Source organism: Diplotaxodon limnothrissa, linkage group LG23 (assembly GCF_057381915.1).
Source record: "Diplotaxodon limnothrissa isolate DT_005_m linkage group LG23, D_limnothrissa_male_GT1.1, whole genome shotgun sequence".
Taxonomy (NCBI): Eukaryota; Metazoa; Chordata; class Actinopteri; order Cichliformes; family Cichlidae; genus Diplotaxodon; species Diplotaxodon limnothrissa.
The window spans coordinates 29,298,316-29,319,000 of record NC_140617.1 but is presented as its reverse complement, the minus strand read 5'-3'; the positions used below and the strand labels follow the sequence as shown (position 1 = coordinate 29,319,000).

The 20,685-nt window shown below is 43.3% G+C and overlaps 1 protein-coding gene across 1 annotated transcript in view; it reads left to right on the top strand.

Moving 5' to 3' along the window:
* The first annotated feature begins 1,376 nt into the window (after positions 1-1,376).
* prox1a (prospero homeobox 1a) overlaps positions 1,377-20,685 on the top strand; it is a 43,300-nt gene continuing 23,991 nt past the window's right edge. The window contains exons 1-5 of the mRNA XM_085347252.1: positions 1,377-1,562; positions 4,506-4,927; positions 5,118-5,741; positions 6,099-7,325; positions 11,452-11,559. Coding sequence (XP_085203378.1) covers positions 4,577-4,927; positions 5,118-5,741; positions 6,099-7,325; positions 11,452-11,559 — 2,310 coding nt within the window. The 5' untranslated portion in view covers positions 1,377-1,562; positions 4,506-4,576. The remainder of the gene's footprint in view (positions 1,563-4,505; positions 4,928-5,117; positions 5,742-6,098; positions 7,326-11,451; positions 11,560-20,685) is intronic.

The following is a 20,685-nucleotide window of genomic DNA, read 5'->3' as shown; positions in this document are numbered from 1 at the left end:
TTGTTATTCTATTAAACCAAAAAGTTAAATTGTGTGTCTTTTTTTCTTGGGTTTAATTCAGTTTTTATTTTAAGTCCTCCCCTGAGAAATGATGTAGACTTCCAAACAGTTTAATACGCACTGTATAAAATTAAAAGACTCATTTTGAGACTCTTAAAAAATCTCTGGTGTTTTTCATTAACCTCTTGTGATTCGGATTTACTCCTCTGATCTGTGGAAACGGTCAGTGAAGTTCCGTGAACCTCCACACTGTAGGAACGTGACGGCAGTAACAAACACACATCTCCAACAGATTTTTCTTTCTGCAAATAATTTACACAGCTCGTGGCTTTTTAAAGGCCCACGTGCGTGATTTAAGCGTAGAAATATTATGCGTTCGCCACCGTTATTCTGTTTTATTTACAACTCTGCCTGCTAGAGGACAGACACCGGCACAAACACAGAGACCTCCAGCTCTTAAGCCTCTGCTCTGCTGAAGTGCCCTTGAGCAACAGCGCGTCCCTCCCAGCTCCAGGTGTTCCCTGACCTCTGATCTCTGGATAAGAAGGGAGTTTTCCCATCAACCAGCAGCAGCGGGGTGTTTGTCTGAGTCTCGGTAACTTTCTTTACCCTGAGCGGTACAGAGGTCTCCGATTGCGCACGCGCAATTAAAGATGAACAAAAAGTAGTAAATGAATGTTTTGGTTTTTTTTAATGCAGACGATGAACGCAAAGAAACATTAAACGAATTAAAGCCAGTGTTTATTGAATCGTTAATGACACAGCTGAGAACATCCAGCACCAAACCAGCTGTCACTCAAACTCTTTTTTATTGAAAAGCAAATTATTTTTAAATCTTGCTATTAACCATATTTAATCAATAAAAGTCACGTGATGCCTTTTAGATTGAACTCAAAGTATACATTTATTCTAGAAAAACTAAAAAAAGGAACTTTTGGAGAAAGACTGGTGAACTGACTTTCAGTTTACCCGCCGCGTGCTCCTCTCTCCTCTCCTCGCTCTGGGAGCGCGCTGTTAACCGCGGGGCTCCTTATAAATCCACCGTCCCCGGCTCCCCTTCCTTATTGGTCAGGTGGAGCCATTACCTCACTGTGTCGGCCGGTGACGCAGCGTCTTCACGTATCCTTCACGCGCGTCTCTTCTTGTTTCTTCACTGAGAGTCTTGCCGTCGGTCAGAGACGAGCCGAGGAGTGCAGGACGGAGCGGGTGCGCTCGATACTAAACACTTCCCATCCCGGGAGGAGAGCGGCGCTCTCTCTCCCCCCTCTCGCTCTCTCTCTCTCTCTCTCTCTCATTCTCCGCATCTCTCCTATCGCTCTCTATCGTGCGCACACTTCTCCGCGAGCGTCTCTCTGTTGTCTCCCACTCTCTCCCGCACACACAGACACGCTCACGCCCGCGCGCGTGCACGCTCTTGCATACGTCTCCACTTTGCCGTAGTAAATTACGGCATTGATCTCAACGGCGAGCGCGGATCTGTCTCTCGTGTTCGCCTCCCGTTTCTTTTTTTTCTCCCCTTCTCGACGGAGCGACTTGGAGAAAGGCTCGAGAGAGAGAAAGAAGTAAGTACAAACTCTTATTCTCCGTGTTTGTGTCTGCTGCCTGTTAGGAACACGCGTGGCTGTGAATAACCCGAGTGCAACTTCACTCGCACTGCCTCCAGTTCAAGGACATCTTTTGCCTCACAGCTTCGATCCAGATGGCTCAGTTTAATCTCGGGACTGTTTTACAATCTGCTTCTGCTGAAAAACAAAACACAAAAACAGGCCGACTGTGAGGAAGGACTTAAAAAAATGATACATGAAAGTTTGTTTGAAATTTGAACTCAGACTCTTGGTTTTATTTGGTTTTGTCAGCGCGTGTGCGCGCACACATTCCCTTCTTTCGCGTTTTATGGCAGGTTGATGGATAATTTTTATTTTTGAAGGGGTAAAAATCCAGTTTCTTGTTATCAGTTTTGCAATTAAAGCCAAACGCGGGCGGGTTTCTCTCTTCTCTCTTTGCTCTTTATCCAGTTTATCCACTTTAAACTAAGAAAATAAACGGCGGGGTGAGTGGAAAAGTCCGTGTCGTGTCATGATCGTGGGCTAATGGTTGTTTGGAATATGACTAAGATCTCTGTGTAAGTGTCGTCCACAGTCTGTTTCCCCCTCGGACTGTGCACGGCTTCGCTTTCCGCTCAGAGCGCACACAGCGAGCTGCAGCAACAAGCTGTGATCGCCTTCACTTTTTAAGTTTTCCCCGTTTTTAACTCAATCGAGACAAAACGAACTAAAAGAAGGAACAAAACAAGTGTAATATTTAATTGTTTGTAAGTATTTATGATTTGGAACTATTACATTTAAATTATGAAGGCAAATGTATTTAAACGGCAGTTTAAAGTTAAAAAGTCACCTAGCGCTTTGTATTCCTTTGTGAATTGAAATCTAACATTTACACGTATTAATCACTAACTTCCCATTTCAGTTCTCAAATACAGAGCCACATATTCCTGCCCTTTAATTTCAGATTAAAACAAAAGTTTCAGTTTTGATCCAAAAAAGCCACACACACTCTCACATCTCCTTTTTCTCCACCTCACCTTCAACAGAAGCTCATAAAAAAAAAGAAAGAAAAGTTCATCCAACTTCTATTAAAATTCATCTGTGAGTAGATGAACCTTTGGAGTTGCTGTGTATTTCTGAGGTGTCCCTGTCTTCTGTTTGTTTAGTGTTTTATTAAAGCGGTCAGACCCGGGCACTCTCAACTTGAACTAAGACGCCAGTTTCAAAATAGGTTGTCGAGCTCTTTGGACCTCACTAATGTAAACTGTTTGTGTCCCTGTGTGTGTGTGTGCATGTGTGTGAGACAGACCACTGCACAGAGTAATGCTGAAGAACCAATAATGCAAACACAGACCAATGTGTGTATGCATGCGTGCTCAGTATATGTGTGTGTGTATCTGGGTCAGTCCCTGGCTCTGTGCTGAGGGGACGTGTTTTTCCTGAACACCTAACAGCAGCAGAACTGGCATAAGTCATATTCAAACTAACCATTCTCATTTGGTAATGGCACCAGCAGGAACACGCCGGGGTCTGCTTTGATCGGCTGCTGTTGACTGATGCAAAAGCATCTTGTTTCTCCGAGCGTATGCGTGTGTGTGTGTGTTTAGTCTTTTTAAATCCTTTCTCCAGCAGTGTTTGAGTGTATTTTGCAGATCGGCCTGAAATCGTACCCGTTTCTGGCCGATGTACGAACTGCAGAACTGTTGTTGTAAAGCTGGACACTCTTAATTTGTGAATCATTTCCCTAGTCTAGAAACTGAAATCCTTTGCAAAACAGATGCAAACACGTAACATGGGAAACACTGTCTGTGTTCACCAGTGGAGGTACAAGTGCAAACAATTTGCGCCTGCTTGAAAACAGACAAGCTGAAATTTTTTAATTGTTTTTTTTTCCTTCACAGTTTGAAAACTTTGTGGTTTGCACTCTTGTGCATCTCATTTTGTGTGATTCAGCTATGAGGCGACTTCTGTAGGAATGAAAAGCAACCTATTGCACAGGTAGTGAAAGCTCTGGGTGTTTCCAATGCTTCAGCAGAGAAACTTAACCTTTCACGGTCACTGTGCGTGCCCCTCTTTGTGTTTGCCATATAGCAGATAAGCCCCACTCACACATGGCAGTACGAGAAACCCACTTTTAATTATTCAGCTCATACAGCATGTGTTAATAACTTTTTTTTGTGGGGGGGGGAATAAAATAATTTCACAAACAACTAAATTCACTGCAAAATACAACATAAAAATCAAAAAGAAGCAGAAAAAAATCAGGAAGATCATAAAGTGAGGGGAAAAAAACGGGTTTATTTTCCTTCACAGTGGAGTAGAATGCCCTCTGTCAATACGAGAGAGCTTGTCAATTCTTCACAGCTTCTCACAAGATGCAGAAATCAAGGTTAGCCCCCAGGAGACGAGGAGGAAATGGGAAATAATTTTGGTTATTACAGGCAGGTGTTCCTTCTCTGCGGGAATATCTCCTTGAACTATTTTAAAGAGTGGGTTGTTTCTAGCTGTGGTTCCCTTGGCTTTTGGTCAAGAAATGAACCGTGTCCTGTTTTTGTATTTCTCCAACTGTTAGATCAATAAAAGAAAGAGCTTCTCCTCTTTTTCTTTAAATTCCTTTAATTATTGTGTACTCTGATGCTTCATAAAGACGACAGAGATAGGTTTTTCTTGTTTTTTTAACAGCAGATTCCTTTTTTATTACCTGTCGTCATCCAGTGTCTCTAAAATGTGTTAAATTTACATTGTTAGTGTAATTTTCTAATTCAAAATGAAAGTTTATTTGGAGAGAAGGCCACTGATTTTTTGTCTTTAAATATAATTACCAATTTCAGCGAGTGGACTTCTTTCAGATCCTTCCTGTCTGTAAAACCGGAGCCACGTAAGACAGATCAGAGGTGGAAATGAGAAGTTTCATTAACTGCCAGTAAAAGGTGTTTCCTCCTGTTTGTTGTTGTTGATCAGGTAACTCCTCTGATCCTGTGTGCGTGTGTCTGTGAGGACCCCTGGTCATGTCTGCTTAGCTGCCCTGCGTGATGCCTGATCATGACAGCACCACCCTCCTAACAAGACAGACCAAGCGCCGACGTGTTGACATCGGGGTGAAAAGGACTGTGGGTAGCGCGATATTCGCCCGCGCCAGAGACACCCTGATCGACAGAATGAACCAATCCCACGGCCCCGATCAGGACGACGACTGCTCGCTGGTCGGTCACAACCACGGGGCAACCAACGGTGACGGCGAGAAGTCGAACGTTCTGAGAAAGCTGCTGAAGAGAGCGAACTCATACGAGGATGCCATAATGCCTTTCCCTGGGGCTACGATCATCTCTCAGCTCTTGAAAAACAACATGGGGAAGAACGGAGGCAGTGACTCAGGTTTTCAGGTACAGAGAAACACACGGAAACAGGAAGTAGTTAGAAAATGAATAAATGTCACTATTTAGACACTGTTTCATTGAATCTTTCTCTTCTTTTACCCTTCCAATCAACCAAGAATGTAGTCTTAAGTCCTCCTTCATGGATCTGTTAAATTATTCATTGTTATTAAGTCAGTGCTGCTGTCCTTCATCACAGGGGAGTGGTGCTCTGTCCAGTGGAGGCTCAGAGATCCAGGCCGAGGACGCCTGCAGCAACTCCTCCCGTGATCGGGACAGCCCGTCTGACTGCCTCTCTCCTGGGCCTCCTCTGCCCCCTCCATCTTCCTCCTCCTCCTTCGGGCGGCCACCCCCTCCTACAACCCTCAACTCCCACGCTCCCTCTCAGCCCCTCTCCCTTTCCTCCTTCGAATTGGACCGGCTGTCCGACGAGCACCTTCGTGCCAAGCGCGCCCGTGTGGAAAACATCATCCGTGGCATGAGCCACTCTCCGCTGGTCCGACCCAATGCCGGCGACCACAACCAAGAGAGCAACCGCGAAAATGAGAACAGCAGCAACAACAGCAACAGCAGTAACGACAACAGAGGCGACGGCAACGGCCACAGCACCAGCAGTCACAGCCGGAGCGACTGCCCCTCTTCTCTGCTGAGCTCGCCTGGCTCGCGGGGTGGCATGGTTGGAGTCGGCGAGGTCTACAGGGAGAATAAGAGAAAGCAGCGCCTGCCACAGCAGCAGCACAGCTTCACCCAGCTGGTGTGTTCCAGGCAGGAGCAGAGGCAGGAAGAAAGAAGGCAGCTCAAGCTACAGCTGGAAGACATGCAGGTTGGTAGTTGAGTAGTTACTAAAATATAACAAATACATTGTCGGTCCCTTCCTCTGTAGTTTTTATGATTTAAAACTAGGATGTTCGCCAGAGTTTGAGGGTCTAGGCACCGAGAAACATGAAGCTTTAACCTTACAGTCTAATAAAGGGCCATTGTCTTTTAAGCATAACAAAGAATCAAACTTTTAATATATTAATGTCGGCTCCTTTGCTCTTTACGACGAGAAAAATAAAATAGGTGATGCAGAAAAACATTGGGTTACTTATTAGCTGATTAGGTACAAAACAGCAACAAGAAAATATTTTATGTCATGAGTTGAAGAGGTTCTTCTTTACATTCTCTTTCCTGTGCTCAGAAACAGCTGCGTCAGCTTCAGGAGAAGTTCTACCAGATCTACGACTCGGAGACTGAGGAGGAGGAAGACAATGGCGAGAACGGTGAGCCTGACCGAGGCGGAGAAAGAGAGGAGGACGGCAACTTGTCAGAGGATAGCATCCGCTCTGACGGCCTGGAGGAGCGGCACAGAGAGAGGGGCCGACGTGGCCACGATGACCTCTCTGAGCTGGACCCGGGTCTGTTCCTGGACCGGGCACGGGCCCTCCTCCGAGAACAGGCCTTGATAGATGGAGAAATGGAGGAGGATGTGGACAGCAGGGAGGAAGAGGAGAGGAACGGGGAGAGGGTAATGAAGAGGAGGGGGGCGGTGGGGGCAGGAGGAGGAGGGGGGAGGCAGTTAGCCGAGACTCTGAAGCAGGAGCTGAACTGTGCCATGTCGCAGGTTGTCGACACCGTTGTCAAAGGCTTCTCCTCGCCCAAACAGGCCATTAATCACCATCATGGCTGCCACAGCACCACGCCGGCCGCGCCTTCCTCTTCCTCCAACTCGTCCTCCTCGTGCCCCCCACCTTTTGGCCCCATGCCCTCCCTCACCCCTGACTCTCGATTCGGTGGCGGCGCTTTGGCCCTCAGTCTGAACGGCGATGGCAGTCCCACTCCTAACTACCACTCTTCCAACCAGAGGCTGCACTGCTTTGGGGACGTGATTGTCCCGAGCCCGCTGGATTCGTTCGGCGGGTTGAGCAGCAGACTAAGTGGTGTGCCAATGCCCAACGACCAAACAGAAGCACTGCCTCTGGTGGTGCGAAAGAGCGGTGGAGGAGGAGGAGGAGAGAACGCCGAACCCTCTCTTCCCCCTCCCCCTCCTCCTCACCATCCCTCTCTCCACCCCACTCCCCTCACAGCTTCGCTCGGGTTTAGCCCTCCATCCTTCCGCCACCCGTTCCCTCTTCCCCTCATGGGCTACCCCTTTCAGAGCCCCCTGGGGTCACATGGGGGTGGAGCCGGGTACCCTCCGGGGCCCAAGGACCACCACCGGTCCTCTCCCGATTCGATGGACATAACTCGGGAAACCAGCCTCAGAACCAAAATGGCGTCCCTGGCGGGAGGCCATCTTGGTCACCATCACCACAGGCAGAGCTCCCCAAACCAACATGGCCCAGAGGGTCTGTCGCTATCCCTCATCAAGTCTGAGTGTGGGGACCTGCAAGACATGTCTGACATCTCGCCCTACTCTGGCAGCACTGTATCCTTTTTCCTGAAAGGTTTAGCACTTGTGAGTCTGTGTGAGTGCCTGTGTTGCCTTACATCTGCAAACGCTTTAGCGCTAGAATGAAAAACATTGTGTTCATCCAAATTCTGCACCGGCATGAACTGTAGGCTGGTTTTGTGCATTAAAATTAGCAACAATCTGCCTACTTGAAACTTTTAATAGCAACACTTAGGCTTTAGAGTGTGTGGCTGATGGACGGTATAGTCCCACACTGCAGTGCACAAAGGAAATGAGGGGCTTCGTCAGTAGAAAAACAAAGATAGGATGAGAACAACAATGAGATTATTTTTTTGTTTTTCGCATTTGATCTTATTTCTCTTTCCCACATGAGTCACATCTTCAGTCAACACTGTCAAACACGGAGACATGTTAGAAGCAGCAGCAGCAGGAGGAGGCGGCAACAGTCACATAAATTCTTTAATATCAATTAATCTGCATTAATTGGTTCCTCGTCTGAGCCTCTTGTTTCCTAGCTGAGTGGGGAAGATGAAACGGACGCGCCCGGTCTTGCAAGAGGGGGAAGATTAAACAGGTCGCACGCTGCTCTCTCAAAGCCCTTTTAAGTCCATGCAGCAGGTTTTGGTGTTTAAAGGTGCTGAGAAAGGCTTGTGAGCTCCCTCTTCAACACACACACACACACACACACACACACGCACACACACACACACACACACACACACACACACACACACACACACACACACTGTTACCACTGTCTGAGACACTATTGTGCTGTTAGGTTCGCTTTCATCACAAAGACTTTGTACATAAACGCTCAAAGCAAATCATATTTCACTTTGTCTGTGTCTGTGTGTGTGTGTGTGTGTGTGTGTGTGTGTGTGTGTGTGTGTGTGTGTGTGTGTGCAGGGTAGGTAAGACTTCGTACATAGGAGCTCAAAGCTAATCATATTTCAAAGAGCAGGAGAGGGGAACAGGCAAATGCTTGGCCTTACTGACAGACACTTTCTAAATGTGTGTTCTTCAACCTTGTGGGCACACATAAGGAGAAGTGTAATATCTCAAATGTACACTTTAGTTTCCTTTTTATGATTGTTAGCAGGTTGTTCTGGGACACTCCTACTCACTTTCATTTGTTGGCCTTCGGTCTCGGTGGCTCGACAGCTGTGTGTTTTGCTTCATACAAACACACATGCACAAACACATCTTTCATGGCGTGTGCATGGGGACAGGTGTTTGCAGGTAGCTGTTTATCTTCTTGTTGCTAACCTTTCATATGGAGAGGGCTTCTCCCAGCCGCTGTGCACACAAACACACACAGTGACTCACGCATGCATGCATGCGTGCAAACATGGGGGCGTGCGTGAAAAACACACGTTTGAACAACAAAGTGAAAAGAAAAATAAGACTTTGAACCTGATAAAATGGGAACTCCTTGCAGCTGTGGTGGGGATTTGATCACAGCGTCGTCTTCAAAGCCAATTTAGATGTTGCTTTAATTAGAAAAAAAAACAAAAAGAGAAAAATATTTGACACGTCTCTTGATCCTGCTGAGCCGTTTCATTCCAAAATGCTCTCCCATTCATTTGGCCGAGAAAAAAGAAAAATCTTTGAAAGTGGACATTAGTATTTCAAACATACTGAGCACCACCCTTCAAACCCTCCTCTCTCCTTTCTTTCTTTAAACTATTCACTTTTATAAGAAATTCATCGTTTTGAATTTGACAAAGCAGAGAGAGCATTCACCTTGGGCTCAGGCTCACAAACTGTTGCTTTAAATAACACAGGAAAGAGAAATAAGACCGCGAGGACACGTATGTCTGTTTGTCAAACATACGACAACAGTTCATAAAACAGATCTCATAAAACAGTCTGTCATGAATTTCAGTACGCAAATATAAAATAATAAAATCAGGCCATGAGAAGAATTTTGGATATTTGAGGATTAAACTCAAACAGTTGAGCTGCATTCAGTGAAAAAATGTATGTGTGCATGTAAGCGTCCAATTCTGATAGCTGATTATCCTTACACTTGCAAATTACACACCCATCCGCCAGCCTACTTAAATTATTTGTCATTACATACAATTAACAAATAATTACATACAACATTTACTGTGCAAATTTGCTGAAGCAAACAGGAATGAGCACCAGATGTGCCACCAGGCTAACACTTTGATTTTCCTCGGGTATAAATCTAAAGCATACTCGTGTCATGTATCCATCCTGATTGATTTGGAGTGGTGTTGCCCAGTTTTGGAGAAAGTGTCCACCTTTTCTTGAACATAATTGCACTCAACCAACGATGTCTGCAAGTCATGACCTGGTTAACTAGAAAAAAAATCCACAAATCCTGCTGTGAACGGTCACATTTCTCAAATTTGCCTTTTTTCATGTTGTTTTCTGTGTCTAGTATAAAGCAGAGTAGAGACGACATGGTGAATGCAATCTTGGTAGCTGTAAGGTCTTAAGAAAGACTTGCCTTTGCACTGATAATAGCTAACCTTAAAGACTCGCATGCACACTCAGGTCTGTGTGTCTTTAAGCCTTTGTGCGCAGCTGAGCAGATGTCCTCCATTCATTTATGAATTTATTCCCTCCTCAATCTTTTCTCCTCCCAATCCCCCCATTCACACACCATAACACACATACACCTGGTAACAAGGTCAAGTTACACCTGATATGGTAAGCCCCCACGTAAACCATCTCTGTCCCTAAGCAGAAGTGGCAGGTACACACGCACGTGCACGTATAGGAAAGGAGGAGGAAGAGAAGTGAAAGAATAAAAGAAAAAATGTGTTTATTCAGTGACTCACTTTAGCTACTATTACATGCACACAAACACACATGCACATCACTTGGCATTTATTCATTATTATATTGCTTCACACTGTTTACTCTGAGTCATGTTGGGTGTGTTTAAATGTGTATGCGTGTCCACAAAAAATAAGACAAAAAAAAACCAGTTGATCTAAATGCACACAAACAGTGACATGTTGGCATGAATGTTAACTAAGTGATGGTGTTGTTGTCCGCTGACCGGACGTATCTGCTGCTAAATGAATGATGGATGACAGCGAGGCTCACCTCTAGCTTCTGATATGGAGAGGCCTTTTTAATCGTGTTGTTGGGTCATGTTAATTAGTAGCACGAAGTCAGGACAGCTTTTTAGGTCGAGACAGACGACGGTGTGCCTTTCTTTTATTTTTTATTTTTTATTGGCCGTTGAAGGTTGATGGGTAGATACAACAACAAATTGCAAAAAGCTGACAAAGTTAAATCTCTTGTCCCAAAGCTGCTCTTTTTCTTTTCTTTTTTTCCACGGTTTTTTTTTTTTTTTTTTACACTTTCCACTCCTGATTGCTGATGCTAGTCTCTCCCTCTTTCCAGCCATATAGGGCCCCTGGGGTTGTCTTTATGTGTGTATGTGTGTGTGTTTCTCTGTGTGCTAATTGACCTTGCAGGGGGTTCCATTGATTGCCTCATCTTCTCTGATAGATTATAGGGCTGTTAATGTGGTGGGGAAATGGCAGCGTGGTGGGGCACAGCTGTTGTCACGCACACACACGCATGCAAACACACACACGTGTGCATACACACCCACTCGGACACACGGATACTCTTGGCGCCCCTACAACCGGGGCCTGCACAATTATTATTTTCGTTGTTGAGACAGTGGGATGGGCAGAGTCTGCGAGATGCTGGGATTTGATCAAAAGCCAGCAGGTGCTTGTGTTTGAATTTTGCTCCACACCCGTCGCAGAAGTGGCTTTGACTTATCAGAGTTTCTGCATTTAAAACTAGTCACTCCTTCCTCACAGTGTGGTAGTGAGCTTTTCTCACAAATGCTTTTGAAAAAAGAAAATCATCCCCCTCTCATTGGTCGCTCTACAGTTATAGAGTTTGTGTTAGAAAAAGGAATACATACACACTGAAAGGTTTTCAGACTTCAGGTGGGTTGGATGTTACATTCACATGTAACGAGTGTGGTCTCACTGCTGTCGTGGCAATTCCTTAGCCAAGCTTAGACAAGCATAATGTGGATTGTGTCAGAGGAAATGTCCCTCCACTGTGTTCCTCAAAAGCTTTGGTCCCCAAAAAACAAACTGTTTAATGGTTCCTTGACCCTGTTAATGCTCAGATTCAAGAGGGCCTGTCTCCGAACCACCTGAAGAAGGCCAAGCTGATGTTCTTCTACACCCGCTATCCCTCATCCAACATGCTCAAAATGTACTTCTCTGACGTCAAGGTAAGACCTCTTTCCTCTCTACAAATCATATTTTTCTCTTTTATGTCAGTCACATTCAAGTCCCCTGCTCAGTTTGTTGTATCATTTAACTTTAGTGATTACAACACTTTTTCCCCACTGGATCCACAGTATGTACTTCTCTTGGGAATCTAGGATAATTATTTTAGTGAGGGCTGAAACTCCAAACTAAAGACAGATTATAGTTTGTATTATCAAACTGATCTGTGTGCATAAGACTTTGTCTAAGTTGTTCAAACTATGCAAAATAAAAGTTGGGCTATGCGCTTTAATATGTTTCTGAATTCTCAAGGTGAAATCCTCAAGGCACACACATGTAATTGTCAGGAGAAGAGACAGACAAAGGCAGAAAAAAGTGAGTGGCTTTAAATAAGAAGAGCTATGAGTACTGCAGTCGCTCTCACGTCAAATATGGACGTTAATGTTGGGAATGTAACGGCATCCTTAGAGTCCGGGCTCCAAAAACACACTGGTGTATTTTTCTGACTTGTGTGCATTTTGCTGTCTGATTATATTCAGCTATATTGCACCATTAAACTGTGTGTGTGTGTTTGTGCGGTGAGACCCTGGAGCGCAGATGGGTGCTCCAGTCTGTCACGTCTTTGTAGCATAATTAGAGTTTCTGGCCTTAATCGGCCAGGGGTAGGAAGGAGGGGTGCTAACGCCCACTTTCCCTCTCTTGACACACACACAAACTGTAAGAGGGCCCCCCCCGTAATACTCATTTTATCTCCCTGCCACCCACAACCCATGCATATACACTAACGCTTTCACTCTCACTCTCAGTAACGCAAAATGAGAAGCTGAACTTTTCTTTAAACACGGACACGGAAACAAGCACTGCGTGTGCGCTCTTTTGACATTTGATGGGATATGAACGGAAGTAATAGAGTAAAAATGATCAAGTACATAAAGTCAAGAAAAAGAGAAAAAAGTAGAAGACAACGTGTGTGTGTGTGTGTGTGTGTGTGTGTGTGTGTGTGTGTGTGTGTGTGTGTGTTGGACGGCTTTGAGAAAATGACAGAGGGGAGGGGAGAGCAAAATGAAATGGATGACAGAATAAGAGAACAACAGCTTTAAAACAAAGACGCCGATTGTTTCGTGTTTACAGGCTGCTACGTGTTTTGCAAAGGAGCATACGGCTCCTCGACAGATTCAGGACGCTGTATTCAAATGAGCATAAACGCAGACACACACACCAGCTGGCCTTTGGCTCATATCTGCGGTGACCACTTCCTTGTGGCAGTGCCACATCCTCATTGGCTGCCATGGCAACAGGGTTCGCCGGGACACCAGGTTGCTAGGCAAACACAAGGTTGCTAAGTCTACCTGCTCCCAGTGTGTGAGACTGTGATTTGTCATTAGCCGATGTACCTTTACTGTCGAAATAAAAGCAAAGAAAGGAACATTTTATCAACGTGCTTTAAAGGTTTATCATCTCTCCAAGAGAATCTGTCACTGATGAGCCTGAACATGTTCTCAGAACTTACAAACATTACAATATTGCTGATTTGGCATAAGCTTCCAACAATTTCTTCTTTGCAGATTTTGATTCTTTTAATTTCCAAGTACATTGCAGGAAATAAATAACGGGGCAATGTAAACAGTTGCCTCTTCTGTGAGAGCCAACAGATCTCTCTGAACTTTCACAATAAAAGTGTAGGTTCCACCACAGAGATGGTGGAAGACATACAAATAAATACAATTTAGCTGCCTGTAATATAAATGGTGACCAATCTAATCTTATAATCATATATACTAAACTAGGGGTGTCAAACATGTGGCCCGGGGGCCAGAATCAGCCCAGCAAATGCTCTAATCTGGCCCATTAGACGGCTTTTGGATCATCTTAAGATTCCTGTGAAGGTTTCTCTGAATTAATATAAATTATGTTTGTGCAGAGAGCTACCAGAACTTTACCTGTTTTTTCAAGTTCTCTGATTTATTTAATTTACTGCAGCAACATTTCTTTATCGTGTAGAAAAACTGATGAAAAACTGATGAAAAAAATCATACTTCTTTTTCTTAAATTAAATGGGATTCAATGTGTAGTTAAACATCTTTACACTGACAGAAAGAGGAGTTTCAGTATATGTCCCACGATGTAAAAATGAGTTTGGCATGGCTGTACTAAACAGGATCTTCTTCCTGTGAAAACTCTACATTCAAATGCATCATCCTAATAGGAGCCGGTGACTTGACAGGGGGTGTATTATAAATCACGTTCAGCGAGGTGCCTTCAGGTTTAACTCGGGGTTTAAAGTGTCATAGGAAGGGTTTGCATTTTTAAGGTGGTACACTGTCATCTTTACTTGTGCTGAACACCTGTACTGCTTGAGGACAGCTAACAAATCGACACATATGAAAGTGCAGTGCACTGATGGTGCATTTCTAATAATGGGATCACTATTTGGAGAAGAACTGTGGGTGGATTGTGAGAGGCTCAAACAATGTGCATCTACAGCTTTGGGTGGTATAGATTCTTAGTTAAGTAAACTGCTTTTTTTGCAAGCTTATTTAAGTGCTTGATGATCTCAGAAGATTTGCAAGTAAGCCGACCTTCCTATGTAAATTATGTTTTTACAGTGCCGTTTACCTACACCAGGGTAAAAGTGGAGTTAATGTCCTACAACACATAAGAATACACAGATGTAAATACAGTCAAATCTACTTCTGCACTAATAATGGTTCATACCTTATGCTTCAACACGTCTTTGTACTTTTCCAGCTCTGGCTGCAGCAATTATGTTGCTTTTAGCTGGTTTAGTATTTCTAAATTCCTCTGATTTGTTGTTCTTTTTATCAGAAAAGTGCAGCTCAATCCGGACAATATTTGCAGTTAATCATCTAGCGGCAACAAATACACTGATTGATTCGGGAAATTTGGCTTTTACTTGCAGATCTGAAAATCCTCATCATAACAAGGCTTAGCCTGATTGCAGTTTTTAGGTTTAATGAAGCCAGATGAAGCAGAGATATCACGGGTATTTTCAGCTTGCTTCATAGTACAGGTGCCTGGGTGAGTTAGCTAGTGCCACACCCAGAGACACACAAACGAACAAGAAGAGACAGTTTAAAACAGCTACGTGCTGACATCGATATTATTCTATAATCAGCTTAACTCATATTTTCAATTATCTGAGTAATATCCTCAATATTTATGTGGCCAGTAAAATCTGGCTTTGGGGTTTAATTTGGAAAATGAATAAATTAGAACTAATGAGTTAATGCATAGCTTTGGTTCACGAGTTTGTCTTTTTGAGATTGATATTGGCTTTTAAATTTAATCTACTCTGCAATCTGTGGGTTTATCTTCAAAAAGATATCCAATTAATCTCTTCAGTCTCAACAAACATGGATTTAGATTAGGAGACGTTTGCGTGCAGATACAGTATTTGAGTCTCGAACTGTAAGTCCAGTCAGAACCGCAAACAGTGGGAGTTAATGCAGTGTAAAGATACAAGTTTGTTGGCTGTCAAGGGACAGACTGTCACGGCCGCCGAGGCGAGCCGTGTGGAGTTGGAAGAAGGACCCAAGATGCAGGCAGTGGATGAAACGCTGGTGAGGTTTATTAACAAAGGTGTAGTGGCAAACAAGCAGTGGGGCATGACAAATAACTGAAGACACCTAAACTGGGAGAACTAAAAATAACAGACCTGGGAGCATACGACAAAGGGGATGAGAAGCAGAGAGACGCAGACGAGGAACAGGCCACTGTGGAACACAGGGTAACGCAGACTGACACGACGTAACGCAGACGAACCAGCAACAGGCAGGAGAACACACAGGGCTTAAATACACACACCAGTAATCAGGGGATGAGAGACAGGAGGGCAACACAGCTGGGAGAAATCAGAGCTGACGGGACAGGGGAAACGTAAACTGAACACACTCACATCAGACAGAGACCTTCACAATAAAACAGGAAACTCAGACACGGGGAACCAAACAAGACACAGATCTAAACAGACAGCTTCACAAACAGATGGGGTGACACCATAGACAGACAGAGACACAGACTCAAAGGCAGACCGAATATAACACATAGAACTCAAACCATAATAATAATCATCATCATCACAATAAACCAGAAAATGATAACTAAAAGCGCTGGGTCACCGACCCAGGACCATGACACAGACAGTATGGTGTGTCATTGTCACATCACAACAGAGCCCTGCTGGAAGAGCTTAACATTAGACTTTTGAGAAGACTCCATACCTTATTTCCTGACATCCCTCGTGCAATGTGGAACAAAGTCAACAACAGACAAATCTGCTGCTTAGAGAGGTAGTTACTGAATGAAAATGCATTGGATGGCTTTTACAGCCAGACTGATATATCAGCAGAACAATATTTTGGCTGATATCATTAGTCAGCCGATATATATATATATTGTGTCAGCTTTCATATTGGTCAATAAATGAAAATTGAAAAGGCAAAGAAGAAACAGGAGACACTATTGTATCACAGACTTCCAATCAGGCAACTTGTTGTGACAAAAAAGCAGGATTAAATCGCACCATCACATTATCTTAGTAGGCACTTATAAATAACAGCAGACAACAAATTTTAGTGTAATCTGGGTTTTTTGTGTTTCTAAAAGAAGAAAAAATATCAACTGATATATCAGGTTTTTAAACGACAAAATATCGGTATTAGTATCGATCTTAAAGCTCCTATTATGGTTGGCTCCAATGAAAGTCTAAAGGATGCAATATTTTTATGACAAAAGAAATTCTCATTGTATGAAATCCAGTTTAGAGCGAAATCATCAATCTTACATGACGAATACGGTTATTTTCAGAAAGGCAACACAAAAACTTGTAAAATGGTGCAGATTTTTCAGGACCTGTGTGTGTGTGTGTGTGTGTGTGTGTGTGTGTGTGTGTGTGTGTGTGTGTGTGTGTGTGTGTGTGTGTGCTCTGTCAAAGAATTTGATATAACTTGCTTTCGTTCCCAGACGGCACTTGTTAGTGAGATCAATTTAAGGGATTTGATGACAGTAAAAAGTACACATCTACAGAGTTAGCCTTTAAGAAATTATGGTTTCCTATTCTTCATATTTTATGCAAATAATAGTTTAGTCAAATTTTGTTTTAATTGAGTCGTAATCCCACTTAATCCAGCATATTTCTGAGTGGGAGACATTACATTGCTTAATCAAAATGAATCATGGTTAATCCTATTTGTGATGAGTGAAGCTGTTCTTTTCAAGCCTTTGCTAGTGTGTGTGTGCGTGGAAGACTGAGCGAGTGAGCACACCCTGTTGCTGTCTGTCTGTGTGTGTGTCCTGTTTCATTGTCCCACTGCATTCATTATCCTCATCATTACCATGTCTCTGAAATCCGGGTCAGTGTCTCTTTTTCCTTTTTTTTTCTCACCCTCTCTTTTACTCCTAGCGCCCCCCGATCCTTCCCAGGGAACAATAAGTAGCATGTGTTAGAAGGATCAGGCAGATTCACTGTAAGGGAATTAGGGCCCTGAATGGCTTTCCCTAATTGGACTTGAATGGACTTTGTCTATGGGAAACTGGTTCTTAAAGATGAGCCTCTTACACACAATTGTCTCCTCTCTCGGTGTGGGAAGTGGGTTGAGCTGACAACTGTTTTAGCCACAGATGAGCAAGCATGCACATACACATGCACGCCCGGGACATTAATTGCATTGTGCAAAACTCTTGCCTTCTGACCAGACAATCACACATATAAGCACAAGACGCTGAGGTCGCTGCCGTCTCGTCTTCAGAGAGTCAGCAAGAATAATTAAGACCTCGTTAGGAGTGGAGGAGGATTAATTAGACGCTGGCTGGCTCGGGGAGCTCCGTCTAACTCGCGCACTCTCACTTGCAAGTTGCCTGCCAGCTGAGGGTTTTTAACACTCTCGCTCGCTAATATGCATGTGCACACACACATTTATCAGCGAGAGCCCTGAAGACTCTTGCCTTGAGAGGCTGAAATGATATCTGGATGCCGCCATCTCAGCAGGAATCAATTAGCGTCCAGCCCGCCTCTCACCCGTCTTGTCAATTAGTTTCACGATGAGCAATACGGCCAATTTTGCCTTGTCAGGATATGAAGAGGGAAAAAGCTTTTTTTACTGATGCTGTTTAAACTGAACATCAGAAATGAACAATTTTATGAGCTTACTTAAATCTTTCCTAAGACCGTTTAGTTACATTGAGCTGATGTTAATTCAAAACTGTGTAACAGGAAGCTGATTAACTATGCTTTTCATGATCTAATCTGTCTTTAAGCAAAAAATTTGCCACAACAAAGATTAACCAATCAAAACTGGATACAAGTGATTAAAAATTCTAAGCGGCTTGTTGCTAAAGCAAGGATTCTGCACACTATTCCTTAAGCAGCTGCAGTCCCTACACTGTGTGCTGTATGGTAAAGCAGAAATGACCTACAACATAAATTGAACAGAAAGTTCCTACAACAGCTATTCCTCCAGGAATCACGAGACACCTTCAGTGCTACGACTCGCAGATTTCTGTTGATTGTGCACATTCACGCCGTCCTCGGCAGAACTTGCCGAGCTATGGTGAATCTGGTTGAAGCGGGGGCGGGGGGGCAGATTCTTAAAGGATGTGTGTGTTTGCCCTTCGAATGTGGCCCGGGGGCGGGGGGTGGGGTGTCATGGACCATCAAGGGAACAAGAGTCGGGCCACCCTGACACTTTCTCTGACACTCTCTCTTTCCCCTTTTTCACTGCAAACAGAAAACGGCATTCCTCCACCTCAGCGCTTTTTCTCCTCCCCCCCTTCTGTTTTTTGTGGTTTGTGCTGATTGTGATGAGCTTTATGACATAGTGGGTGGATAAGAGGGCAGGTGGTGACATGACTACATCTGACTACATGTGAAGTCGCTTCTACGCTTCTGATTTCAGGCTGTACCTACCCAAGTTACATTTTGTAGCCACCAGCATATTTATAAACTCTACCTGAGGTGGTTTTATACATTAAGACAGAAATGTAAAAAATTAAGAATAAACCGTTTTATCAGTGTTGCATAGTTTGCCAACCAGAGGTCCAAGCAGAGTCGGGTCAGACATAAATGAATATACCATGACTTGTTGTGATCAATTATTTTTATATAGCACCATCATGTTACCTCAGTATGAACTCATAAATAACAAATCTGTTTATGTTTCATGTTTCTGAAAGAAAAGAATATCCTACATTGGCTTTATTTTCCAATGAAAATCTAAAGGATGCATTATTCTTAAGTCCAGTTGTGGAAGCAAAACTAATGCACATAAACAAACAAAAGGTTTGTAGTGAAAATAATATGAAAATGATCATATCTATTTTCAATTACTTTGGGTAATCAGGCTTTTTGAAGCACCTCCCACATTTGATTAGTCCGATGGGAACTTGTGGTGTACTGTTCCCACACCAGCTCAACAGACTGTGCCGACTTCTCTTTTTATATGCAAAATACCCCCGACTGCCTCTTCTTTAACCTCCTGAGACCAGACCTCTTCTTTGGGATGCATTTTTAATTTCTTATAGCTATCTATGATTAGTTGGAGTTAGGGCTGGGCCATATTATACCGTTCACGGTAATACCGGTATAATGTTAGGCAACGATAGGAAAATGAAATATCGCGATAGAATGGGAGTAAAACGCGCATGCGCAGTGCCTTTGTTTTCATACGCACATGGCCGATTGTTGAGTGAAACAGATGAACCAGAATTGGTTTGTAAAAATGGTGCAACTTTAGTGATGTGGAACTGGTTTGGTGTTTGTCCGTCAGATACACAACAAAGCACATTTTTTTGCAGAACATGCAAGCGGCCGTTGTTATTGTCATATTTGTCGGACTAAGATGCTCTTAAATCTGGGAGTAATCTGGGTCCTAAGCTCCGTATTCTTCAGGTCAAACAACACTGCAGCATCACTTAGAGTTAAAAACTGTCTAAATTCTTTCATCTTTAATAAAACGATCAGCATTGCTGCTTTACCAGGTGTAACTATAAAGTTTAACTTCCAGGCATCCATGAAAACAAAAGTTATTACATTTAACGGAGTTAGAAGTTAGCAGGAAGCTAGCGGAAGTTAGCTCGCTAGTTTCGCTAGTTACCTAAGCATGATATAGCATGTTCTGACAGAGATTTCTGAAAAAAGTCAAACGTACAGCTCTGCTATCACTTCCAACATAAATGAAGACAGGAAACTAAACAGCAGTGACGTTTGTAGGGTTACTGAAGTTGGGCTAGCTGGTATATAATGATGTGCTACGTGATCGCTAGCGACACAGCTATGTTAGCATAACATAAACAGTGAAGCTGGAGGACGAACACTAACACTTTTCCACTTATAAAAGTTAACGTGAAGGTTCTTCATGGTTAGAGACAAATGCAATCGCATGGCAGGATGCTGTAAACGGACCAAACTTCAGTCAGGAGAACAACTGAGATAATCCATCCACAATACGAGGTTAGTCATTAATATACTGCAACAACATGGGAATAGAGCAGCTGCCAGAGAATTCAACATTAATGAATCAATGGCACAGAAGTGGAGGAAGCAAGAAGAATGAGTTTAATAAAGTTTGATTTATCTGACTGCTTTGTTTCGCTTAATGTGCCTTATAATCCCGTGCACCTTATGGTGCGAAAAATACGTACTGCACACTGCAGTTTAATGTTGCAAAGCACCTCTTTTTAACTTCAGTGGATATTATACATGGTTATGCTCAGGATATGTCAGCCCATTTCTACTGGAAATGCCTTTTGGTTAAACTTTCAGCAAGGAATTTGCATTTGCACTGTTACATTTTTATAAAGCTTTAATGTACATAAAAACCAGCTTCTTGTTTAAGTGAAAATAAATGGAAGGTTGTCTTTTTGCGCTAGTAATGTTGTGGAGTTGTATTTTGTCTCGCATCAATTATATCGTCGGTTATATCGTTATCGCAAATTTTCAAATATATATCGTGATAAATATTTTTGGCCATATCGCCCTGCTCTAGTTGGAGTCATTAAGTATAAAAATACTAAGCATCATCTTAAATATGGGTTTGTTTATATTAATTCATTATAGACAGCATAACATGATAAAGTCACGACTGTTAAGGATGAAACACTTTATTAAGCAG